Here is a 20,380-nt window from a genome sequence, read left to right on the forward strand (position 1 = left end):
ATTTCAATTGAAATGCAAATGAGTCATTTCTTCATGGTCAAAGTTTAGATTTTTTTTTAGTGTATATGATGTCACATCATTTAAAAATTTCAAATGACATGGCAATATATTCACTATATGACAATATATACATCATTAAATATATAAAATCTAATATGTATCAAGAAACGGACTCCATTTCCTTTAAAATGGAGAGAAAATCTCTATATATCTCTTTTCTTTTCTAGTTAGTTTTCAATGTGATAATTAAGAAATATGATCATTTCCATTAATTGGTTTTTCTCCATTTTATTTGAAATGAAAAAGATTGTAATCCGGTAATTAAAGGGTGTGGTTTTTCTCATTTACCTTTCCAAAATAAGGAGCCCAACAAGAAACCTCTAAATCACAATTTGCTTCAACAATTGTAATAACCGACAACGCTACATGAAGGTGCTCCATAAAAAAATTGCACCCGAGAAAGAATATATAATTAATACATTTACAGTAGATACTAACAACATTGAATCACGTATCTCTATACTCTGCCGACTGGACACTTCTTACAAGCTCCTTCAAATTAGCCAATAGATGGCGTGGTCCTAAACTCCTTACACCAATGAAATTCAAAAGCTGCTCTAAATTCTACAACCAAAAGGAAAAAGAAAAATGTTAGGGTCATCCTGAGCAGTCAAACAAATCAGTAGCAAAACAATAAATACGATTTATGCAGAAACTAAAACTACAGAGAACAAGGCTAACCAGATGCCAAGAATAGTTTTCCCCTCGTGAGATTTTCTTTTTCCCTACAAGCGAAGATTGAGTCCCATAAACCACTAGCTATCTCTTAATGGAGTAAAAGGCGGTCTACTTTTTCCCCCAATCTTCTTATACATGCTGCAGTAATCAACCACAGCGATCTACATCTTTCTTAAATTATCTATAGTGAGGATCTTATCTAAAGTGGCCGACCAAGCAAATAAAGCCACTGTCAAGGGGACCTTGTTCTGCCAAATACACCTCCAAGGAAAAGGAATAACATGGGGTATTAAAACATTATAAAACAATCTTACATCAAACAACCCTTTCTTAGAATGAACCCAATAAAGCTTATCCTCACTACCCCGTCTCAATCTGACGGAATACAACTGATTGAAGAATGAAGTAAAGAAATCCGTCTTCAAGTCATGCGCTACTCTAACGAAATTAATATTCCTCTAAGGAAAGCCTAATATAACTTAACACAATTCGCCACGGAAGCCTCCCGAATGCAGGCAACACCAAACAACTTCGGAAATGCTACTTCAAGGGGTTGACAACACACCACACATCATGCCAAAATCTAATCTTTAAATAATCACCCACCTAAAATCTAGAAAACCTCGAAAATTCCTCCCAACCCCTCCTAATAAATTTCCAAAGACCAATCCCATGTGACCCACGTACTTCATTAGAATACCACCCGCTCCACTAACTACCCAATTTAAGGTCCACCACCACTCTCTACAAATTCTCTTTCTCAAACGCATAGCGTCATAACCACTTCCTTAGAAGAGCCTAGTTGAACATAAGCAAATTTCGGATCCCTCAACCCCCCTTCAAAAATCGAAGAACAATCTTTGAGCCAACTTACCAAGTGAAATTTGAACTCTTCACCCAAACCTCTCCACAAGAAATCTCACAGTAACTTTTCAATGCGCCTAGCAACTCTAGCTGAGAGGGGGAAAAGAAAAAAGAAATAAGTAGGCAGATTAGACAAGGTACTCTTAATCAAGGTTATCCTACCCCCTTTAGATAGATACCACCGCTTTAACCAACCAAACGACACTCAATCTTCTCAACAATACCATCTCAAATAGATTTGGCCCTAAAAGCACTTGATGGAAGACCTAGGTACTTCATAGGCAAAGATGAAACCCTGCAACCCAAAATGCTTGCCAAACCTTCAACATTATTGACATTACCAATAGGGACCAATTTTGACTTAGCCAAGTTAATTTTCAGCCTTGAAATAGCTTCAAAACATAAAAACAAGCACCGCAGATGATGGAGGTGATCTGGATCCAATCTACAGAGAATCAAAGTATCATCCACGAACAAACGATGAGAGATATCGATCCCATCATCATTCGTATGCCCCACATAAAAGCCATATATAAGAACTCCCATCACTGCAGCCGAGATCATCTTACCTAAAGGCTCCATAACAACAAAAAATCAGTAATGGAGACAAAGGATCCCCCTATCTCAGACCACGAGAACTAGCAAAAACACCAGTAGGAGTGTTGCCTCCCAAAACAGAAAAGCGAACCGAAAAGATACAATGAGCTATACAGAAAATGCCAATTAACGTGACCATAAGCTTTTTCTATATCCAATTTGCATAGCACACCTAGTTCCCTTGATCTGATTATGCTATCAATAATCTTCTGATGAAAGTGTTCTGAGACTTGGAAATAATCTTCTCCAATACTAATCTCAACTTGTTAGCTAGAACTTCAGTGATAATTTTGAAGATACCACCCACTAGACTAATTGGAAGAAAAATCCTTGAGATCTACTACCCCTAAAATCTTCTGAATGAAAGCTATGAAAGTAGCATTTAGACTTCTTTCAACCTTGCTTCTAGCATGGAAGTCATGAAAAACCTTCATAATATTCTCTTTTAAACATCTCAGCAAAATTGGAAGAACGCCATAAAATAACCATCAAGGCTCGGGGCCTTATCTATTCATTGCTTTCACTACCTTCAAGACCTCCCCTTCCTCGAACACTCTCTCCAACCAATTGGCCTCCGTCTCTCCTATGGAGTCAAAAGAAAGGCTGTCCAACTTAGGCTGCCATTTGAAATGTTCAGCATACATATTGTTATAAAACTACATAATGTGTTCACTGATCTCAGCCAGATCGGTAGAAACATTACCATCAACTAATAAAGAATCAATGGAATTATTTCTTCTATTAGAGTTGGCCACTCGGTGGAAGAAAATCTACATTTGTCACCCTCTTTTAACCACAAGGCCCAAGATTTCTGCCTCCAACTCACCTCCTCCAATAGAGTTAACCTCTCCAAGTCACTTATAGCTTTAGCCTTACTCTCATTACATAAGGTCCTTTCTTCCTCAACAATTTCAAGACCTCGTAAGTCTTCCAAAAGAAGCTTCTTTTGCCTATCTACATTGCCAAACACCTCCTCATTTCATACTTTTAAATCCACTTTCAAAACCTTATGCTTGTGAGTCAAAATGAAACTTGGAGAGCCTTGAAAGCAATAAGAGGACCACCACTGTCTAACCCTCTCCATGAAACCCTCAATTTTCAATCACATATTCTCGAATTTGAAATACCTTCTGCCTCCGTGAAAGTCTCCACAATCAAGAAGAATATGGGAGTGGTTCAAGCAAAGTCTAGGCAGCCTTCTTTGAGACACCAAGAAACTGGGTTTTCCAAACACGAGAGACGAGAAATCTGTGTCAAGTACCCACTACAGCCTGAGGAAATGGCTACGATGGTCATGAGTCTCTACAGCCAGCTCTCCATGGCCATGGAAGGCTTTTTTTTCTTAATGTTTTTAAGTCAAGTGCATAATTGTATTTTTCACATATTTAATACGGGGTATAATGGACATTTTACGTTAGGTGCAGGTCACGTGATACATTTTACGTCCAAGTTAATAGAAAATGCTAACAAAAGAAGCAAAGTGAAAGTGTCTAGTAGTTTGAGAGGGTCGATATTGTAACTTTTTAAAGTTTGGCGGACATTGCAAATAGGTTGGTAGCTGGGGGAAGAGGGGAGAGTGTAAATGTAGTTTTCCCATTATAAAATAATAATAATAAATAAATAAAAAGAGATTTTGGGAAAAGTTCCATTCGTTATTACATTGCAAAGTCCAAACAACCTAATTTTACTAAATGTGCTATGAGTAATAGAGCCCAAAGATGACATATTGAAGGAAGCACACCTTATTCAACAAGAATACAGCATAAGCAGCTCTCGTTATGTCTTGACCTTCTAAAAACAGAGGAAACTCCACGTGCTTCATACTTGTTAAAAGCTCTGTACTTGATGATGGATCTGATGATGTGGGCTCTATTGAAGGTGCATAGTCAATAATAAATGAATGAGAATCACCCAAGCGCAAAGGGTAACGCAGCGGAACTTTTAAGTAGGAAGCTATAAGAGAAACAGCCTGCAAGAAAATCAGGATAATAAAGTACATTTCAATATATTGGTTCAGTAACCAGGCTTCAACAAGTTGAGAAAAAGGCTGCTGCCTAAAATGCACTCACATGTTATAACATAATGAAAAAATATTAGTTGCTTTTAGGATAAATTAAAGTGAATTATCAATATACTAAATCCAAACCAAATGGATGCAGAGATTCATCAGATACAGAAGAGTGGATTGTAGATGATCCAATATTGTACTAGGTGATAATGTTAAGTTAATGTCAAGCAAAGAGAAAGAACAGACATGTGCGACATATCCCAGGGCAGTTGCAGATCTCTGAACCTCCCTCTTATCACTGAAAAAACTCATCTTCTTAAAAGGAAGCATAGTCAAGTGCAGACCTAAGATTGTTAAGGATCCTTGATTAACAGGTTTTGATCCAGCAGAACTCCCTGGTAGTACAAACAGAAAAAAAAATTAAGAACGAAACCAGAATCTAGAACAAAAATTCAGAGAGGCAACAAACATTATGACAAAGTTGCAAGGCATAACAGATAAACTAAGTCACCTGTTCACATGACATCCTAAACATGAAATAAATATTGAAGCATACAAATCAGAATGCATATCCAGTCAACTAAAAGTACAGAATTTATAATGGATACACAGGCATTTACAAGATATCACTGCAAAACTATCAAAAGTATAAATGAGAAAGGAATCGACGCCTCTTTGAGGACTGTGAGTCCAATGTGCTTTGTTTAAAATCCTTTTTTTTTTTAATATCTCTCTTGGATTTGGCTGTAATCTATGTTCCTAATTTATCCTCTTCGAAGATTTTAGATATTGTTAACTTTTTAGATTTCAGACACCTTTATGGTAGTTATTTCTCTCATATACTTTTTGTGTACAAGGGCTTTGCCTTTTCTTTTTAATAAATTATTATTCATTAAAAAAAAAAGAAGAAGAAGAAGAAGAAGAAGTATAAATGAGATGTAGAAAAACAAATAATATTTAAGGGGCTGAAAATTCCTAAAGCAGATCAGATAATGAAACGCAAACCAAGCCTTGATGTCCGGGGTTCACTGAGCACTTGGATGAGCCGTACAAACAATCCAAATTATTTCCAGTCAGACCTATATCAATTAAATTCGAAATGAAGTTGGCTTTATCTTGAATAGATAATCATTAATAACGCAAAGCGCAATCAAGTACACAAGGAGTATACAAGAAAGGCATCTAAGAAGAAGAAGAAATAGTTAGTTATACAAGTCCAGTTTTAACCCATTTTGAGGAACTCCTGAAAAAGGATAAACAAACCTTTTTAAAAGAACATATAAGCTTAAAAAAATGAGTTACAGAGCCCACAGAAATGCTAACTTTTCATCGATATAACAACGTACATGTATATTGAGATACAATTATGTAGTCAATATACAATTATAACAAAGTTTTTTATAAGCTTTACATAAAAATTTATCCAAAATTTTTTTTTATCAAAAACAAGCTTTATATTAAAGACTTTAGCCCATGGAAGAAAAACTTATAAGATAAGCTGTTAAAAGTGAGAGCTAAAAATCTAGAATTATCTATATCATCTCCAATAGATCAGGAACGTGAACAAATCCCAGCATGTAACAATTTTGTCGACACGGAATGAGTTGAAGTAATCTTGAGACATTAGTTTCTTTGGCTATCTAAGCTCTTGCTTTCATAAAGTTCATTTCATGCAATGTGAATGAAATACAATTAGTTGCAAGTTTCAAAAACACTAGACCATACCTGATTTATTACTGCTAGGAAACAACTCAAGTTCCTGTTCCTGTGCAGGTCCAACCGAGATCTTTACAGGATAGAGCAATGAAACTTGAGATATCATATATTGTTGCCTCATTCTTAGCCTCTTCTGCAAATTTCTGAGACTAACATAACCCTTCTCTCCAGCAAGTAACCTATTTGATTCCTGCAATATAACCATGATCAGCGTTTCTCGTACACCAATGCAAATTTAAAATACCAGTAACTATTCACCCACAGGGAAAAATACTGATAGCAAAAAAAAAATAGATTTGCAATGATAGTAATCTTTGTAACAGATAAAAGTAAATTAATAATTAAAGAACAAATGTACAAGATTTAGAACAAAAAAAAAATGAATAATCTAATATTGGGGTCATATATTGAATTAAAACCACTTATTTGTTCATGAAAAAAAAAATAATAATAAAAAAAAAAAAAAAACAGATGAAGCAAATTGTGTAGTGCATACCTAGTGCAACCTGAAAAAGATCTAATATATATTTACAAGAGCAGAAATAACAAACAGCAACTTTGGCAATGCAGACATCCCATGCAGAATAAAAACCTAAAAGAAGAGTGCCTAAAAAGATAGCAGTTAAACAATAAAAGGGTATCATATGTAAAACAACAATCATAGTGCACTTTACTAAAAGTACAGCAAATTATCTATTGCATAATACACATGTATTGGAACCAAGCCAGGTCTCTCAGACTGCAAACCTCAAGCTTCAAGAAACCAATATTAATAAGACAAAGAATGGCACTACTAACACATTTTTAACCAAACGGATTTTCAGATGTGAGCCCCACCAGGCCACCACTAACACATTTTTCAAAACAAACTACAAAACTCTTCTCAAAACCCAAAACACTTCTAAAACAATAAAACACAAAACATATTTCAAAAAATAACATAATATTCTACTTTTTAAAGGCTGCAGATTGTCCGTGTGCAATTTTTTTTTTTTTTTTTTTTTTCAGATGTAGGGGTTGCTAATTACACGTATGAAAAATATAGTTTAAAAAAAAAGATCGGGTTGGTGTGTGGCTGCTTGACAATTCTGGTGGGCGCCCATATCACCACCACGGTGGCGGTGCTGCCACCGTTGTGCAACCCTTTTTTATTTTATTTTTACTTTTTAATTATTCTTCTATTTTATAAAAATATTTCTCATTTTTTAATTTATTTTTACAAAACACTCTTCAAAACGTTATCAAACCAACTATCAACTTTTCTCAAATGTGTCCCCACCAAATCACTTCTCAATCTTTACCTTTTTCAAAACCCAAAACACTTCTCAAAACGTTACCAAACAGGCCCTTAATTTCCAATTCTAGTAGTTTCAAAATCATGATATCAGGTGTCCATGCTGTTTTATAACAGGAACCAAGGGTCATTTCAGGAGGTCACTTTACATTTTGGCACAAACTTTGAACGCAGAGAGATGTTTTCCCTCACTATCCCACATGTTAATATTTCTCCGATTTCTTAGCAGATTTAGTCAGCCTATACACATTGTTTACCAAGAATTTATTTCAAGCTCATTTTCAAGACACTGTTGATCAGTAAATACAAAAAACTGCAGTGTTCACTACTTTATGTGACTTAAAACTACAAAATTTCCAGCTCTTCTTCTAATCTAAATGAAAATCCAATTAATATTTAGTATCTTAACAAGTACGAATAAAAATTACCTGTAATCGCTTCCTTGCTACAGAAAGAGCTGTACCAGCTAGCAGTAGCGACCTAACTTCATCGCTAAGCTGCTCCTCTTGCTTTTTAGCATCCTCCTTTGCAAGCTTAGAACACACTGACATGCTTTCCATCACCTTCTTTTTAGCCTCCAATTTCTCACGCATCTCGTCAAGCTCATTCAATCGATTCAATGACTCAGCATTAACCTGCCCATAACGTTGTGGCCCGCTAATCCGCGGGCTAATCAATTAAGGCCCATGAAAACCAAAAAGATTGGATGGATTTAAACCTTTTTCCAATGTTCTGGCCTGCTAATTTGAAGGCTATAAAGTCATAGTTCATGTAAGGTGTCAAATACAAACTTGATGGCTTGTATATTTTCTTTGCTGCAATAAATTACTAAGAAACAGTGGGGGAAAAATACTGAACAACTCATTATATGATCTTCACATATTATTCAGCTCAGTTAAGTCATCTTTCCCACTTCTCTAAAACGAAAGAATAGAAGCAAACAAAGGTGAGGCAAAAGCTATTCCGAAATTTGACAAAGGTTAGTTGTTCAAATTAAGAGACAGAATAACCAAATGGAGCATACAACACGAACCATAATGCTTTGCTCCATTTCCAAGAAAAGGAGGAAAAACAAGATTCAATTAAGATTCTAAATCCAGTGCATGTAAAAATACAGGAAAGGGACCCACGCAAGCAAAGTCTTTGTTTCAAATGAATCTGATTCAACTACCAGTCTCAGTTGAAAAGAGCTTTTCCTCCTTTTTATTTAGGCAGAAAACAAAACAACAGACAAATACAATGATAATTTCTTCAATGTTCTTTTACTACGATGAATCAGCATCCAATTTCAGGGTGCAACAATCTAATGAAGCATATGATTTTTTCTTCCCTGAGCTTCAAAGCAACCAAATGAAGCATGAGATTCAAAACTTCAAAATATACAACCATTTTTTTTTATTGAGGGATCTATGGGATGCAACATGGAAAATGTATTCAAGATCTTCCTCAATAGAAATATTCCTTTAATAAGCACAATTTTTTGTTTAAAATACAAGGTGCGCCAGCCAAGTACACAGGGAGTGCACAATAGAAACTCAGAAACTTTAGAAAATAAGTAATCGAAAATCAGTAAAAGCGAAAAGCGCAATTCAAGTACATATGAAGTATACAATTGAAACACCTAGCTAGAAGGCACGTTAACATAAATTTAAAGATACTCACTCCATTTACCTTTCCCTTCCTCTACTGCATTTTCCCAGCATACCATAATCAAATGCTACCAATTTATAATCTGTGGAACCCTAATAACAAGTTGTCACATTGTTTGAGACTCCGTATATTTCAAACTTTAAAACCACCACTAAATAGACCCTCGTAGAAGTAGTGTGCTGCATATAACGCAATATCTTGAATGTTCAATTACCCCCAAGAAACGAATCAAAACCCCTAATCCCTTTGCATCCACTAAAACCCTACCTGAACAAGGGCCTCGAGCCTTTGCTGGAGACTTTGTTTCTTTTCTTTAGCTCCTGTCAGCGCAGCAGAGAGGCTCCACAACCTCGCAAGCTCTTCCTCGAAGTCTTCCCACTCGATCACCTTCGGGTTCTCCGGATCGCTTTTCTTCGGCTCCGAATGGAGAGCACGGTCTTGTTCCATCAATAATTGGAGAGGAAAAGGTGGTATCAGAGCTCAAGAAGTGGTCAGGGAGGGTCGGCCTCATCGTCCTCAAGTGACCGGTTAGGGTTTTGAGATCAGAGAACCATTGCTTGGCTTTGATTTTATCCGAAAATGTTATTTATTTATTTTCTCGGAAAATTTGTGTGGGATCCTTTGGAGAAAGCGAGGAAGAAGAAACAGATTGACCGTTTGGTGGGTAAACGCTAAAGAGACAATGACAGGTGGTCGTTGGTCTTGAGGGCATTGATGTCATTATCAGCCCTGAAAAGCGGGCTCGTTTAACAAACAGAGCCTGTAAATGTGTTTGGTAAATGGTAAGCAGGTTTCGAAAATTGTTTTGGGAGTCTCGGCTTAAATTATAAATTATTTTTTATAGTATAAAAAATTTATAAATGATTCTTGTGGTAAATTATAATTACAAATCATTTTCTGAATTCATTTTTCGTCCACCAAATTAACAGAGCCCATTAATTTGATAGACGAAAAACAAGTTGACATGTCGATTTTTTATTTGGTATGACATAGCAAACTAACAGATTCTGTTAATTTGGTGGACGGCAAACGCATTTAGGGAGTCATTCGTAATTATAGTTTATCACAAGAATTTTCTATAAATTTTTTGTACCATAGAGAATGCTTCGTAATTTAGGTCAGCTTCAAAGACCATCGGTGCAATTATCCTAATAGTTTATGAAAATTAATAACATGCTCAATTGCCTTCAGATAATTGTTCTAAAAATAGTTTCTATTTATAACAAATAAAATTTGTATATAATATTTTTTTTTCATTAATTGGGTAATTTATAAAATTGACTTAAACACTATTTAGCACAACTCAGGAAGCCAATAAACACATGCATATAATCTCCACGTACGTTTATAACATGCCAATAATAAGTACAATTTTTCTTTTTCTTTTTTGAAGAGAATAATAAGTACAATTACTTAAGTGCAAATTAGGCTCTAAATAAAGTATATTCCAAACCATAAACCACAAGCATAAAAAATTCCAAAAACAAACGTTTAAAAAAGCAGACATAAAAAAAAAAAAAATAAGGATTCAATGCCACCTAAATATACAACTTTTCACCACCTTGCCTATGTGAAAAGGTGGTCCCCCACTATTTTTTGAGTTTTTTTATTTTTTAAAAATAAATTAAAGTGGGGGACCACCTTGCCACATAGACAAGGTGGTGAAAAGTTGTATATTTAGGTGGTAGTGAATCACTACTCTAAAAAAAATGGTGGATATGGGTTTTAAATTAAAATGAATAATTTTTTTTTTAAAATTATTATTTTAATAAAATAGAGAAAAAGTTTAGACTGTTGGAGGCATGAGTTGAAAAGTGATTATCCAAATTAAAGAAAATGAGTTTTGATTATCTATTTTGCATGATATATATAAATCGAGTAATGCTAGATATCATCCTCTTGTCTTTTCTTTATCCTTTTAAAATTGATGTGATTCTTAAAATTACTATTGGATCAAAATTTAATAGTAATTTATTATAAATTTAATGATAATTTTAAGAGCCACATCAATTTTAAAAAAATAAAAAGAGGACAAGGAGATGATACTCATATAAATCATTGTAAAATGCTCTAAAACAAATCTATAGCCGCCACTAAATCGCAACCCTTGGTAGGCTCCCATAATCCAGTTTCCAAACACGCACTTAGGATAGGCGCTTTTAGCTGCCCTGCCTAACAAGGAACGCATACGACTGCCCTGCCCAACAAGGAACCCAAACAAATCGTGTAGGAGGGAGAGAGAGAGAGAGAGAGAGAGAGAGAGAGAGAGAGGTTTTGATAATAAAGGACTTCCAGGCCGTGAGAGATAGAGAGAGAGTGAGAGAGAGGCTATTGGATTGATCAATGGCGGGCGTATCACTCAAGTGCGGGGACTGTGGGGCCCTGCTGAGGTCTGTAGAGGAAGCCCAGGAGCACGCCGAGCTGACCTCCCACGACAAGTTCTCCGAGTCCACCGAGGCTGTCCTCAACCTCGTCTGCTCTACATGCGGCAAACCTTGCCGATCCAAAACAGTACTTTACAGTCCTATTCCTACTCTCGATTGTTGTACCCTGTGGAATTTCAATTATTTTGCCTCTATTCTTGAATTCGATTTCTGGGGTTTTGTTTCGGGGGCTTGGATTTGCAATGCAATTTGAACTTCGCTTTTATTCAGTGGAATCGAAACGTGATCTTGTGATTCCCAGTGCAACCAAGTCTCGGGTTGGCCACTTGGAAAACGAGGGCAGGAGAAAGGAATTGATTTGTTCTGATAGTAAAATCTTTTGATTATTTGGATTTTAGGGAGTGGGTAAAGTGTCGCTTAGCTGATCCGCTTACATTCAAACTGGGACATGATTTGTGTGATTCTGATAGCAAATTTTGAAATTTTTTAAATTCTTCTGAAATTGGTTTTGTTACACAATGCTAGGTTCTGTTGAAGTGGGAAAAAAGTTTAAATTTTTGAAGTGTTGGCTTAATTTGCGATTTGATTGCTGATGGATTCTTAGCTTAATATGCAAAAGAACATTAAAGAATAAGATTTTTACACTTGGTGTGTGTTTCTTTTCCTCGGTTTTCTTGGCTAACAAACAGATCAGTGATATGTTAAGATTTTGGTTTTGTTTGTGTGTGAAGGAAAGTGATTTGCACACGAAAAGAACTGGGCATACTGATTTTGCTGATAAGACTTCGGAGGCTGCAAAACCAATTAGTTTGGAGGCTCCAAAGGCAGTTGCCGAGTCGGAACAGGCTACCGATGCAAGTACTAGCCAACCTGAAGGTACTATTTCAGTTCACTGTTTTTCATATTTTGTCACCGAGTTTGATTCAAATGTGGAGATTAATTTATTTAGGTACTTTATTTGATTTGCTTCGATGTTTACTGGTAAGCATACTACAGGTATGGTGATTGCTTGGGTACTGGTTGGCTATATGTCTTTGTATAGTTATTTTCTGGTTAGATTGTATGGTTGGCTAGTACTTGCATCGGTAGCCTGTTCCGACTCGGCAACTGCCTTTGTGAAATCCTAGGGGGTTGGCTCAAGTGGTAAGGGTCTTGGTCTTTGTAGTAGTCCCATGAGGTCTAAGGTTTGAATCCCCTAAGGTGCAAACAATTCATTGGGGCCAGCTTGCTGGCGAAGCCGGAGTATTACCTGATCCGTATGGAGAAGGCGCTTTACACGGGCCCGAGGTTTACCTGACAAAAATGGGTACACGAAGTGGCCCTGCATTAGAAGGGTTCTTCGTCATAAATAAAAAATAAAATAAAATGTTTGGTGCCTTGGTGGTTCATCATTATTTGTCGATTGAATGATTACCTGATATTTTTTATGTTCTCCTTCTAGAAATGGTTGTTCCAGAAGTTGACAAAAAATTGCTTGAGGAACTTGAAGCAATGGGTTTTCCAGTGGCACGAGCGACCCGTGCGCTGCATTATAGTGGTAGGTCTATTGTAAAATCCGTACAGATACTAACAGTTATATCCTTCTGCTTCAATTATATGTTTTGCTATAACTTTTTATTGATTAATGTTGAGGCTGCTATACGTATATTTGATTTGGCTTGTGGATGTTGTTGTAGGCCAAAAACATTATGGATAATGACGAATTAAAGATTTATCATGTAGATCAGTTTATTTGTCTTTTCTTATATGGAACTAACTATAGGAATTTAATTTGTCTCTTTGGTTGGATATTGTTGGAGGGCTTTTAAAACTAAAAGAATTTTTTTTTTTATTTCGTAAGTAATCGAGATATCATTAAAAGCGTAAGGCATTCCCAGTAAAACTGAAAGCTTTCTAAAAGGATAAAGTGTTGTAATATAGACTACTTCATGATTTATACATTATTTTGCTAGGAAATACTTTTCTGTTCCACCAGTCACCTAGTAAATGGTAACTTGAATTTATTAGTTGGTTATTGGCCCCAAGCCATGAGTACATTGGGTGTTTGGAAGTATCTTTGGGATTGCAATTAGTCCCTACCTATATAATTTAGGTGTCAACTTTTCCTAGAGGTGCTGTTTCACTTAGCCTGGAGATGGAAACTCTTTGGAAATGTTTGCTTCTCTTGTATACTTTTCGTTTATGCGAACTTTTCTTCTTCTTCAATAAATTGTTATTCATAAAATAAATAAATAAATAAATAACTTTTCCTTTCTAATTAGTTTTCTGTTTCCCAAGTTTTTTTTTTTAATCTTTTACCACTGGTAGGCATTTAGATGATTGTGGGTTTGTCTGCCTCTTAATTTGGCCTTTTTATATGGATTCATTCGCAGTTCTCTGGTTATTTGAATCTTTTGGTTTTCTCTTCTTCAGGTAATGCTAGTATCGAGGCTGCCATAAATTGGGTTGTAGAACATGAGAATGACTCAGACATAGATCAAATGCCCTTGGTATCTAGTCTTTTTTCTTTGTTCTTTTTTCTTTTTTTGTCTTTTAGAGACCGATATTACTTAACTTGTCAATGAGAGAAAAGGAAACTTAAAGATTACTTCATGATGATTTAACTGTCTTACTGGCTTATGTGCATCCAGGTACCTATCAATACAAAAGTTGAGGCTCCAAAACCTTCACTTACACCAGAAGAACTGAAAGCCAAACAACAAGAGCTAAGGTATATAGTAGTTTATCCATTATTCACGTTTTTCATATTTCAGAATATCTAGTATCATGTTTCAGAATATTTTTTTTGTTGCTATTGTCAACATATCCTATATATGCAATGCATACATACATATTATGTTTCTATTATAACATCTTTGGTCAGGACTTATGATGCACCTTTGAGAAATGTTAAATACCAACTACTTATTCTAATTTTCAGTAATCATTAATTGGATGCTAATTGTTCTTTTTCAATAAATCTCAAGGGAGAAAGCTCGCAAGAAGAAAGAAGAGGAAGAGAAGAGAATGGAAAGAGAGAGGGAAAAGGTAGTTCTAAATGTTCTCTATTACTTCTCTCTTATCTTATGTTTAGTTGCACTCCAGAAGTAACTATATCCTGCTAGATAGGTACATGCGTTTGTCTGTGTATGGTTATTTCCACTCTCTACCATGTATCTTTTTGTTGAACTTATGATAGTCAATATCCAAAATGATATTTTAACCTGTGCGTGCAAGTTTGCATGCATGTTCATAATGATCCAATCCAATATGGTTTTTCAGTTATGCTGAAAAAAGTCCCATAATACTCTAACTGGAGTATTGGTAATGCGAGCTTTACATTGATAATTTAATAAGTTGAAAGAATATATAATTTTAGGTCATTTTGGTGAGATCTTACTCCATCAGATGGACTTTGTTACTCCTAAGCTAACTGCCATTTTATCTGCAAACTTATTGCTGATGGTTCAAGTTTTGTTGACTTAAATATCTTTTATTTTTCCACTGAGATTTTCTTTCTGTATCGAAGTACACTTCAAGGAAAATAGTAAATGTTTAATGACATAGTCATCTAGATCATTATATGTTGAAACTCTTTTGGTGAGTTAATTTATGTTGTGAAATTTTGACATAGTCGTGTAGATCATAATATGTTGAAACACTTTTGGCGAGTTAATTTATGTTGTGAGATTGTCTAGAAGCCTTCCCTGTAGTGTGGTAGTACTGCTACTGAACTACATGACAGTCTTAAATTTTGACCTCTATGATTCCATCTGCTGTATTCTGGCAACAGTTTTTATCTTTTATATCTTTTTTTTTTTTTTTTGCCAGGAGAGAATTCGAGTGGGCAAGGAACTCTTAGAAGCAAAGAGAATTGAGGAAGACAATGAAAGAAAACGGTTTGTCTTCATCTAGTAATTTTTCTGTCATGTCTTGTATTTGTGCTCCAACGTACAATTGTATGGCAGAAAATGCTCTTTTTCCTCATTAGATTCAATTTCCAATAGAATGAAATATCTGTTATGCTCACGCAGGATATTGGCCTTACGAAAAGCAGAGAAAGATGAGGAGAAAAGAGCTAGGGAAAAAATTCGGCAGAAATTGGAAGAAGACAAAGTATACATATTTCCAGTCACTTTTTTAATATATAAGTTAGTAATCTTATACTGTCTTTTGGCAAGGGATTCATTATCTAATAATTATTCTCATGTACATGTCTAAATGCTCTTATGCATCGCGGCATTTCCTACTTAAGAACTTAGCATTTTGCAACCGGCATGTGAAATTTCCTTTCTTCTCTTGACTGATTGCTTTAGTTAAGTCTTCTTGATGAATGATCTTTGTGAAAACAAATGTATATCCAAAAATGGCAATATGTAAAATTAGGTTCAAATCAATTCATCCCAGGTCCTCTAGGGGTAGGCCCTTAGGGCAATCAAAAATCAAAAAGCTGCTTGTCAATAGGATCAAACCTTTTTCCATTTTATTTAAGTGAGATTTGTCTTCTTTTTTTTTTTTAATGCTTATCATGCATATTTTTTATCCATTTAACCAAAGCAGTGTCAAGTCACACTGAAATAATTTGCTCAATACCTGTATCTGATTTCCAAAGATGAAGTTATTATTCTATCATCATATCCAATCCATATTTATATCTAGATTAGTTGTTAAAGGTGGAGCTTGTTCTGTGGAGTTTATATATATATATATATATATATATATTTCTTTCTCCAGCTGCTAAAGTTCTGTTATGGTTGGCAATTATTGTAAAACAACCAGTCTAAGATTCTAAAATTTATAATTAAAACTTTATATCATTCCCTATTGGTTGACCATAGCAATGTCCAGATTTAATGAGGATTGAGTAAGCACTATTTAATGTGTTTCCAAAATTGATATACCTCACTGGCACCCTCGAGAAGGGGCTACAGTTTCTCTAACCATGAACTGATGTGGGTATAGTAGGTCAAAGATAGCAAGATTATTGTTATGATATAGACAATTATTGTCATCTGTTATATGAATGAAAAAATGAATAAGGTCAAAGATAGCAAGATATTGTTATGTTATGGTGGATGTCCAATGTCATCTTTCATGAATGAAAAATGTGAGGAATATGAACTGTGAATTGGGTGTCCCCAAGTAGGTAGCTGTGGACATTTCATTGGGAGCACAACAGGTTGTTGAGAACAGTGAATGCTTCAGCGTGATAATAGAGCTATGTCTTCAGTCACTTTGTATTCATTTTCCTTATCACTCCTATGTATTAGGATGCTTGGAAGTCTGTAATAGTTTGGTTCCTCGCTGATGGCTTTGTGCATGTCGGTGAAGGGGTGTGAATTTGTAGATCTTGGATTCCTGAAGGACCTTCATTGTCTAAGATGTTGGTGTTTTTGGATCAAAAGAAATATTAAGCCCCTTCTGTCAGGAAATTAATGCTCTCAGGTTATGAATGCAGTGAGTGACTTTGTGGTGTGTGTATGGACTTCACATGGGCGACCACTAAGTGGATTTCTATTGTGTTCGAATTTTACCTTTCATTGAAATGTATTTTCCTTTCTCAAGGCAAAATAAGACCTCTCAGAATGAATCAGTGTCCTTTTCAATAAATTGCTTCTCATTGGTTGTTACATGATTTCTTGCTGTTTTTGAGTAAATTGTTTGTCTTCACAGGCAGAAAGAAGGCGGAAGCTTGGATTGGCACCAGAAGATCCTTCAAGTGTAAAACCTTCTTCACCTGTTGTGGAGGAGAAAAAGGTATCGGCTTGTTTGAATAAAAGTTGGCATTTTGCATGTCATTCAAAATTTGCCAGAGATTTTTGTGAAACTCTTAATTTATATATTGTGCTATTCAATTCCCAGAGCTCGTTGCCGGTTAGGCCTGCCACAAAAACAGAGCAAATGAGAGAGTGTTTGCGCACTCTTAAGCAAATTCACAAGGTAAATACATGTGATTCTTTGACATTGACATTACTTGTTCTATTTTTATGAACCATGTACAGGTCTTCAACTGGACCACAAGCACATCAGGGTCGGTTTGGTAAAATTTTGAAAAGTGTTTTGGACTTTGGGTTTTGAACAAGGTAAAAATTGATAATTGATTTAGTGGAGTCCCACAAACAAAAATTTGTTTGGTAAAATTTTGAAAAATAACAAATTGAAGTGTTTAAAAAAAGTTTTTTTAAAAAAGGTGGTGGCCACCAAAATTTCATGGCGGCAACCGTGGGGCCATCAGAAGTTCATGGTAGCCACCTTGGGGGTGCCGGACGTTCTTGGCGGCCATCATAAAGCTGCCTGACGTTTCTGGTGGTCACCGTGGGGCGGCTGGAAGTTCATGGAGGCCACCGCAAAGCGGTCGGAAGTTCCTAGCGGTCACCGCGAGGCTGTCGGAAGTTAATGGCAGCCATCGCAAGGCCGCTTGACGTTCATGGCAGCCATTGTGGGACCTCCAGACATCTATGGTAATAATTTTTTGAAAAGTGTTTTGTGTTTTATTATTTTAGAAGTATTTTATGAAAAGTGTTTTGTGGTTTGTTTTGAAAAGTGTGTTAGTGGTGGGGTCCACATTTGAAAATCTGTTTGGATAGCTGATATTTGATATTTGAGAAAAAAATTGACCATTTGAGAAGCGTAAACAGTTTTTAAAAAGTTTTTCAAACAGACCCTCGAGTTCTTTCCCGAACTGAGGATTTTGTTATTTCAATTGTGTAATGGTATTCAATGTTTGTTACTTATAGAAAAAAAAAAAATGGTATTCAATGTTTGTTCAAGAATTTATTAGTAGTTTTTAGTATAACTTAGATTTTTTTCCCCAAGCTTCTTAGCCCTTAACTAGGCCATAGTGTAGGTAGAATTGTTTAACTTCTATAAACATAAACTTGGTGCCAAGATTGCTGCTTTGTGTTATCTTCCTGTTTGAGGTGAATAACAATATAGATATTGAAAAGAAAGCAAGTTTTCATCATCTAACTTAATCTGTAGACAGAAACAAGATGAAATAAAGATCCAACTATTCATGGGGATTAGTTATTAACCTTGTGCATCTCTTCTTTCAAGAATCTAAATTGTAACGAATCAACCCTAGGTTCCCAGCTGGATGGAATTCACTGTTTGCGAAAGAGAGAGGATTTATGATATGCCTAAAGATAATTGATTTTTGTGAGCTTACTGATATTGAAGGACGTGGCTGCTCTATCGAATTTACACTATGCACTTCTGCATGACAGCTTGAGATTTTTTTTTTGGTTTCATGATATAACTTGAGCAGCGAATTTGGAGGAACCAACAATTGGTGATGACCTTTTTATAAATATTGCATTTGAAAAGTCACTTATATTCTACTTTCGACTTTAAATATTGGAGTATGGCATGAGTATCATGCCAGAATCTGCATTATGTTTGAACTCGACTTGCTTACTTCACCTAGTTATGAGTATCCATGTGACTTATAATTCGCCTAATCAAGGGGCACGTGTTGATTCTAATCTTTGTGTAGAGACAGAAATTTATTGTCATATGTGTCTCTTTAGTGATGCTTCTTTTTTAATGGTGTGGTACGTATTTATTCAATGTAATGTTGAAAATGAGTATCTTGATTGCATCTCTTGAGAAATAATACAAGAATGCAAAAGGTTGGTACTTCGATATAAACAATTTTGTGTTCCACATTTTTCACCATTTAACTGAAATGAATCAATTGTTTTTCCCATTTTTGTGAACATATTCTGCTCTTGAAATAGTTTATTATAGGTGTCATACCTATTAGGCAGATTGCATCTTATGCGGTTGTCTTAACAAAGCTTGCTTCGTGTGGGAGTAGGATGATGATGCCAAAGTGAAGAGAGCATTCCAGACTCTTCTAACTTTCGCAGGAAATGTTGTCAAGAATCCTGATGAGGAGAAGTACAGAAAAATTAGACTCAGTAACCAATCTTTTCAAGTAAGTAATATTTTGCAGGACAGATCATGTTAAAGCCTCATATTTTATGATACACGGGGTCGAGTCTTATGCCAATTGAACCCTAATTTATTATTGGTTTACACATTTGAGGTTGTTAGTAGGAAATTTCAAAAAATAAAACAAATTTGGCCTATTTAGATATTCTAGATGCAGAATGGCCCATGTGATTCAGAAAAACATTGAATGGTTGGATTATCCCAATCTCCTGGGTACAGTATTCTTCTGTATGACCAGTCAACTTTTATGCACACGTACTTTGATCCTCAAAATGGGTTTTTACATTTGATTACTCGACATAGTGAACCCTCATCCCTCTTTAGTTTGTTTATTTGCTTTTCTCTCCTTGCTATTGTGTCATCATAAATCATTACATTTTTAACAGGAAAGAGTTGGCGCATTGAGAGGGGGCATTGAGTTTCTTGAGCTGTGCGGGTTTGAGAAAATTGAAGGGGGCGAGTTCTTGTTTCTAGCCAGGGACAAGGTTGACATGGCCGTGCTACATTCAGCCGGGGCCGAGCTGGACTCTGCAATAAGAAATCCCTTTTTTGGTGTTCTTTGAGTTGTGATATAGATTCGTCAGTTGTAAACCTATAAGATTGCGGTGGGCATGTAGGAATTAAAATCTGAATGAAATTGTGAACATCTTCACTGATAATTCATGCAAGCCACTTAGAACAATGGCATTGCGGCGGTCAACCCGTGCAGTGGACCATCTTTTCTTTTCTTTTTCTTTTCTTGGAGTGTTCTTAGAAGCATCAAGGATTTTAACTTCAATTATTCTATAAAAGTTCCTCATAAGGAGGATACAAGTTGTCAACTTTTGACAGCCCCGCCTTGGCCGCCAAGACCATCTGATAGTCTTGCCGTGGCAACTATGGTGAATGCTAAGGTTAATCCTGATCAGTGATCAACGTAGCCCATGAGCCCACTTTTTTATTTTGTTATTTCTTGCTTTAGGTTTACGTAGAGCAAATCTTTTCTTTTCAAAGGAAAAAGGGCAGAAGATTCGTACACGTGCCTTGAGCTCCCGAGTAGACAGAACGACAGAACAACTGAACAAGTACAGATACAGGCATCAAGGTGCCCCCAACTTCTGATCTGGAAAATGAATCTTCTGAGCACACGGACCTCAAAAAATCCTGTGGACAAGGACTACAATCCCAAGGTTCTACGGGCCCATGGTGTTTCCA

At 35.8% G+C, this 20,380-nt stretch overlaps 2 protein-coding genes across 5 annotated transcripts; one reads left to right on the forward strand and one right to left on the reverse strand.

Annotated features, from left to right (window-relative positions):
* Positions 1 to 318: 318 nt before the first annotated feature.
* Positions 319 to 9,534, reverse strand: LOC133872196 (vacuolar protein sorting 38). 4 transcript variants are annotated; one of them, XM_062309643.1, is made up of 7 exons: positions 9,135 to 9,534; positions 7,646 to 7,852; positions 5,932 to 6,113; positions 5,213 to 5,253; positions 4,454 to 4,602; positions 3,941 to 4,168; positions 319 to 624 (listed from the first exon to the last, which is right to left on the reverse strand). In XM_062309643.1, the coding sequence occupies exons 1-7, from the start codon at positions 9,312 to 9,314 to the stop codon at positions 508 to 510; spliced, it is 1,104 nt and encodes a 367-aa protein (XP_062165627.1). In that variant the 5' UTR covers positions 9,315 to 9,534; the 3' UTR covers positions 319 to 507. The 4 variants fall into 4 exon arrangements, with proteins under 4 accessions (XP_062165627.1, XP_062165642.1, XP_062165649.1 ...); XM_062309658.1 differs by having other exon boundaries at positions 7,646 to 7,874; positions 9,135 to 9,276; XM_062309665.1 differs by having other exon boundaries at positions 7,646 to 7,886; positions 9,135 to 9,251.
* Positions 9,535 to 11,048: 1,514 nt separating this feature from the next.
* LOC133872187 (stress response protein NST1) lies at positions 11,049 to 20,007 on the forward strand. Its single transcript, XM_062309631.1, has 12 exons — positions 11,049 to 11,378; positions 11,983 to 12,127; positions 12,693 to 12,788; positions 13,664 to 13,740; positions 13,882 to 13,961; positions 14,218 to 14,278; positions 15,062 to 15,129; positions 15,265 to 15,346; positions 16,904 to 16,987; positions 17,093 to 17,170; positions 19,050 to 19,169; positions 19,573 to 20,007. Exons 1-12 carry the CDS (start codon positions 11,211 to 11,213, stop codon positions 19,747 to 19,749), a joined length of 1,236 nt encoding a protein of 411 aa, XP_062165615.1. The 5' UTR covers positions 11,049 to 11,210; the 3' UTR covers positions 19,750 to 20,007.
* Positions 20,008 to 20,380: the final 373 nt, after the last annotated feature.

This window comes from Alnus glutinosa, chromosome 1 (genome assembly GCF_958979055.1).
Source record: "Alnus glutinosa chromosome 1, dhAlnGlut1.1, whole genome shotgun sequence".
NCBI classification, from domain to species: Eukaryota; Viridiplantae; Streptophyta; class Magnoliopsida; order Fagales; family Betulaceae; genus Alnus; species Alnus glutinosa.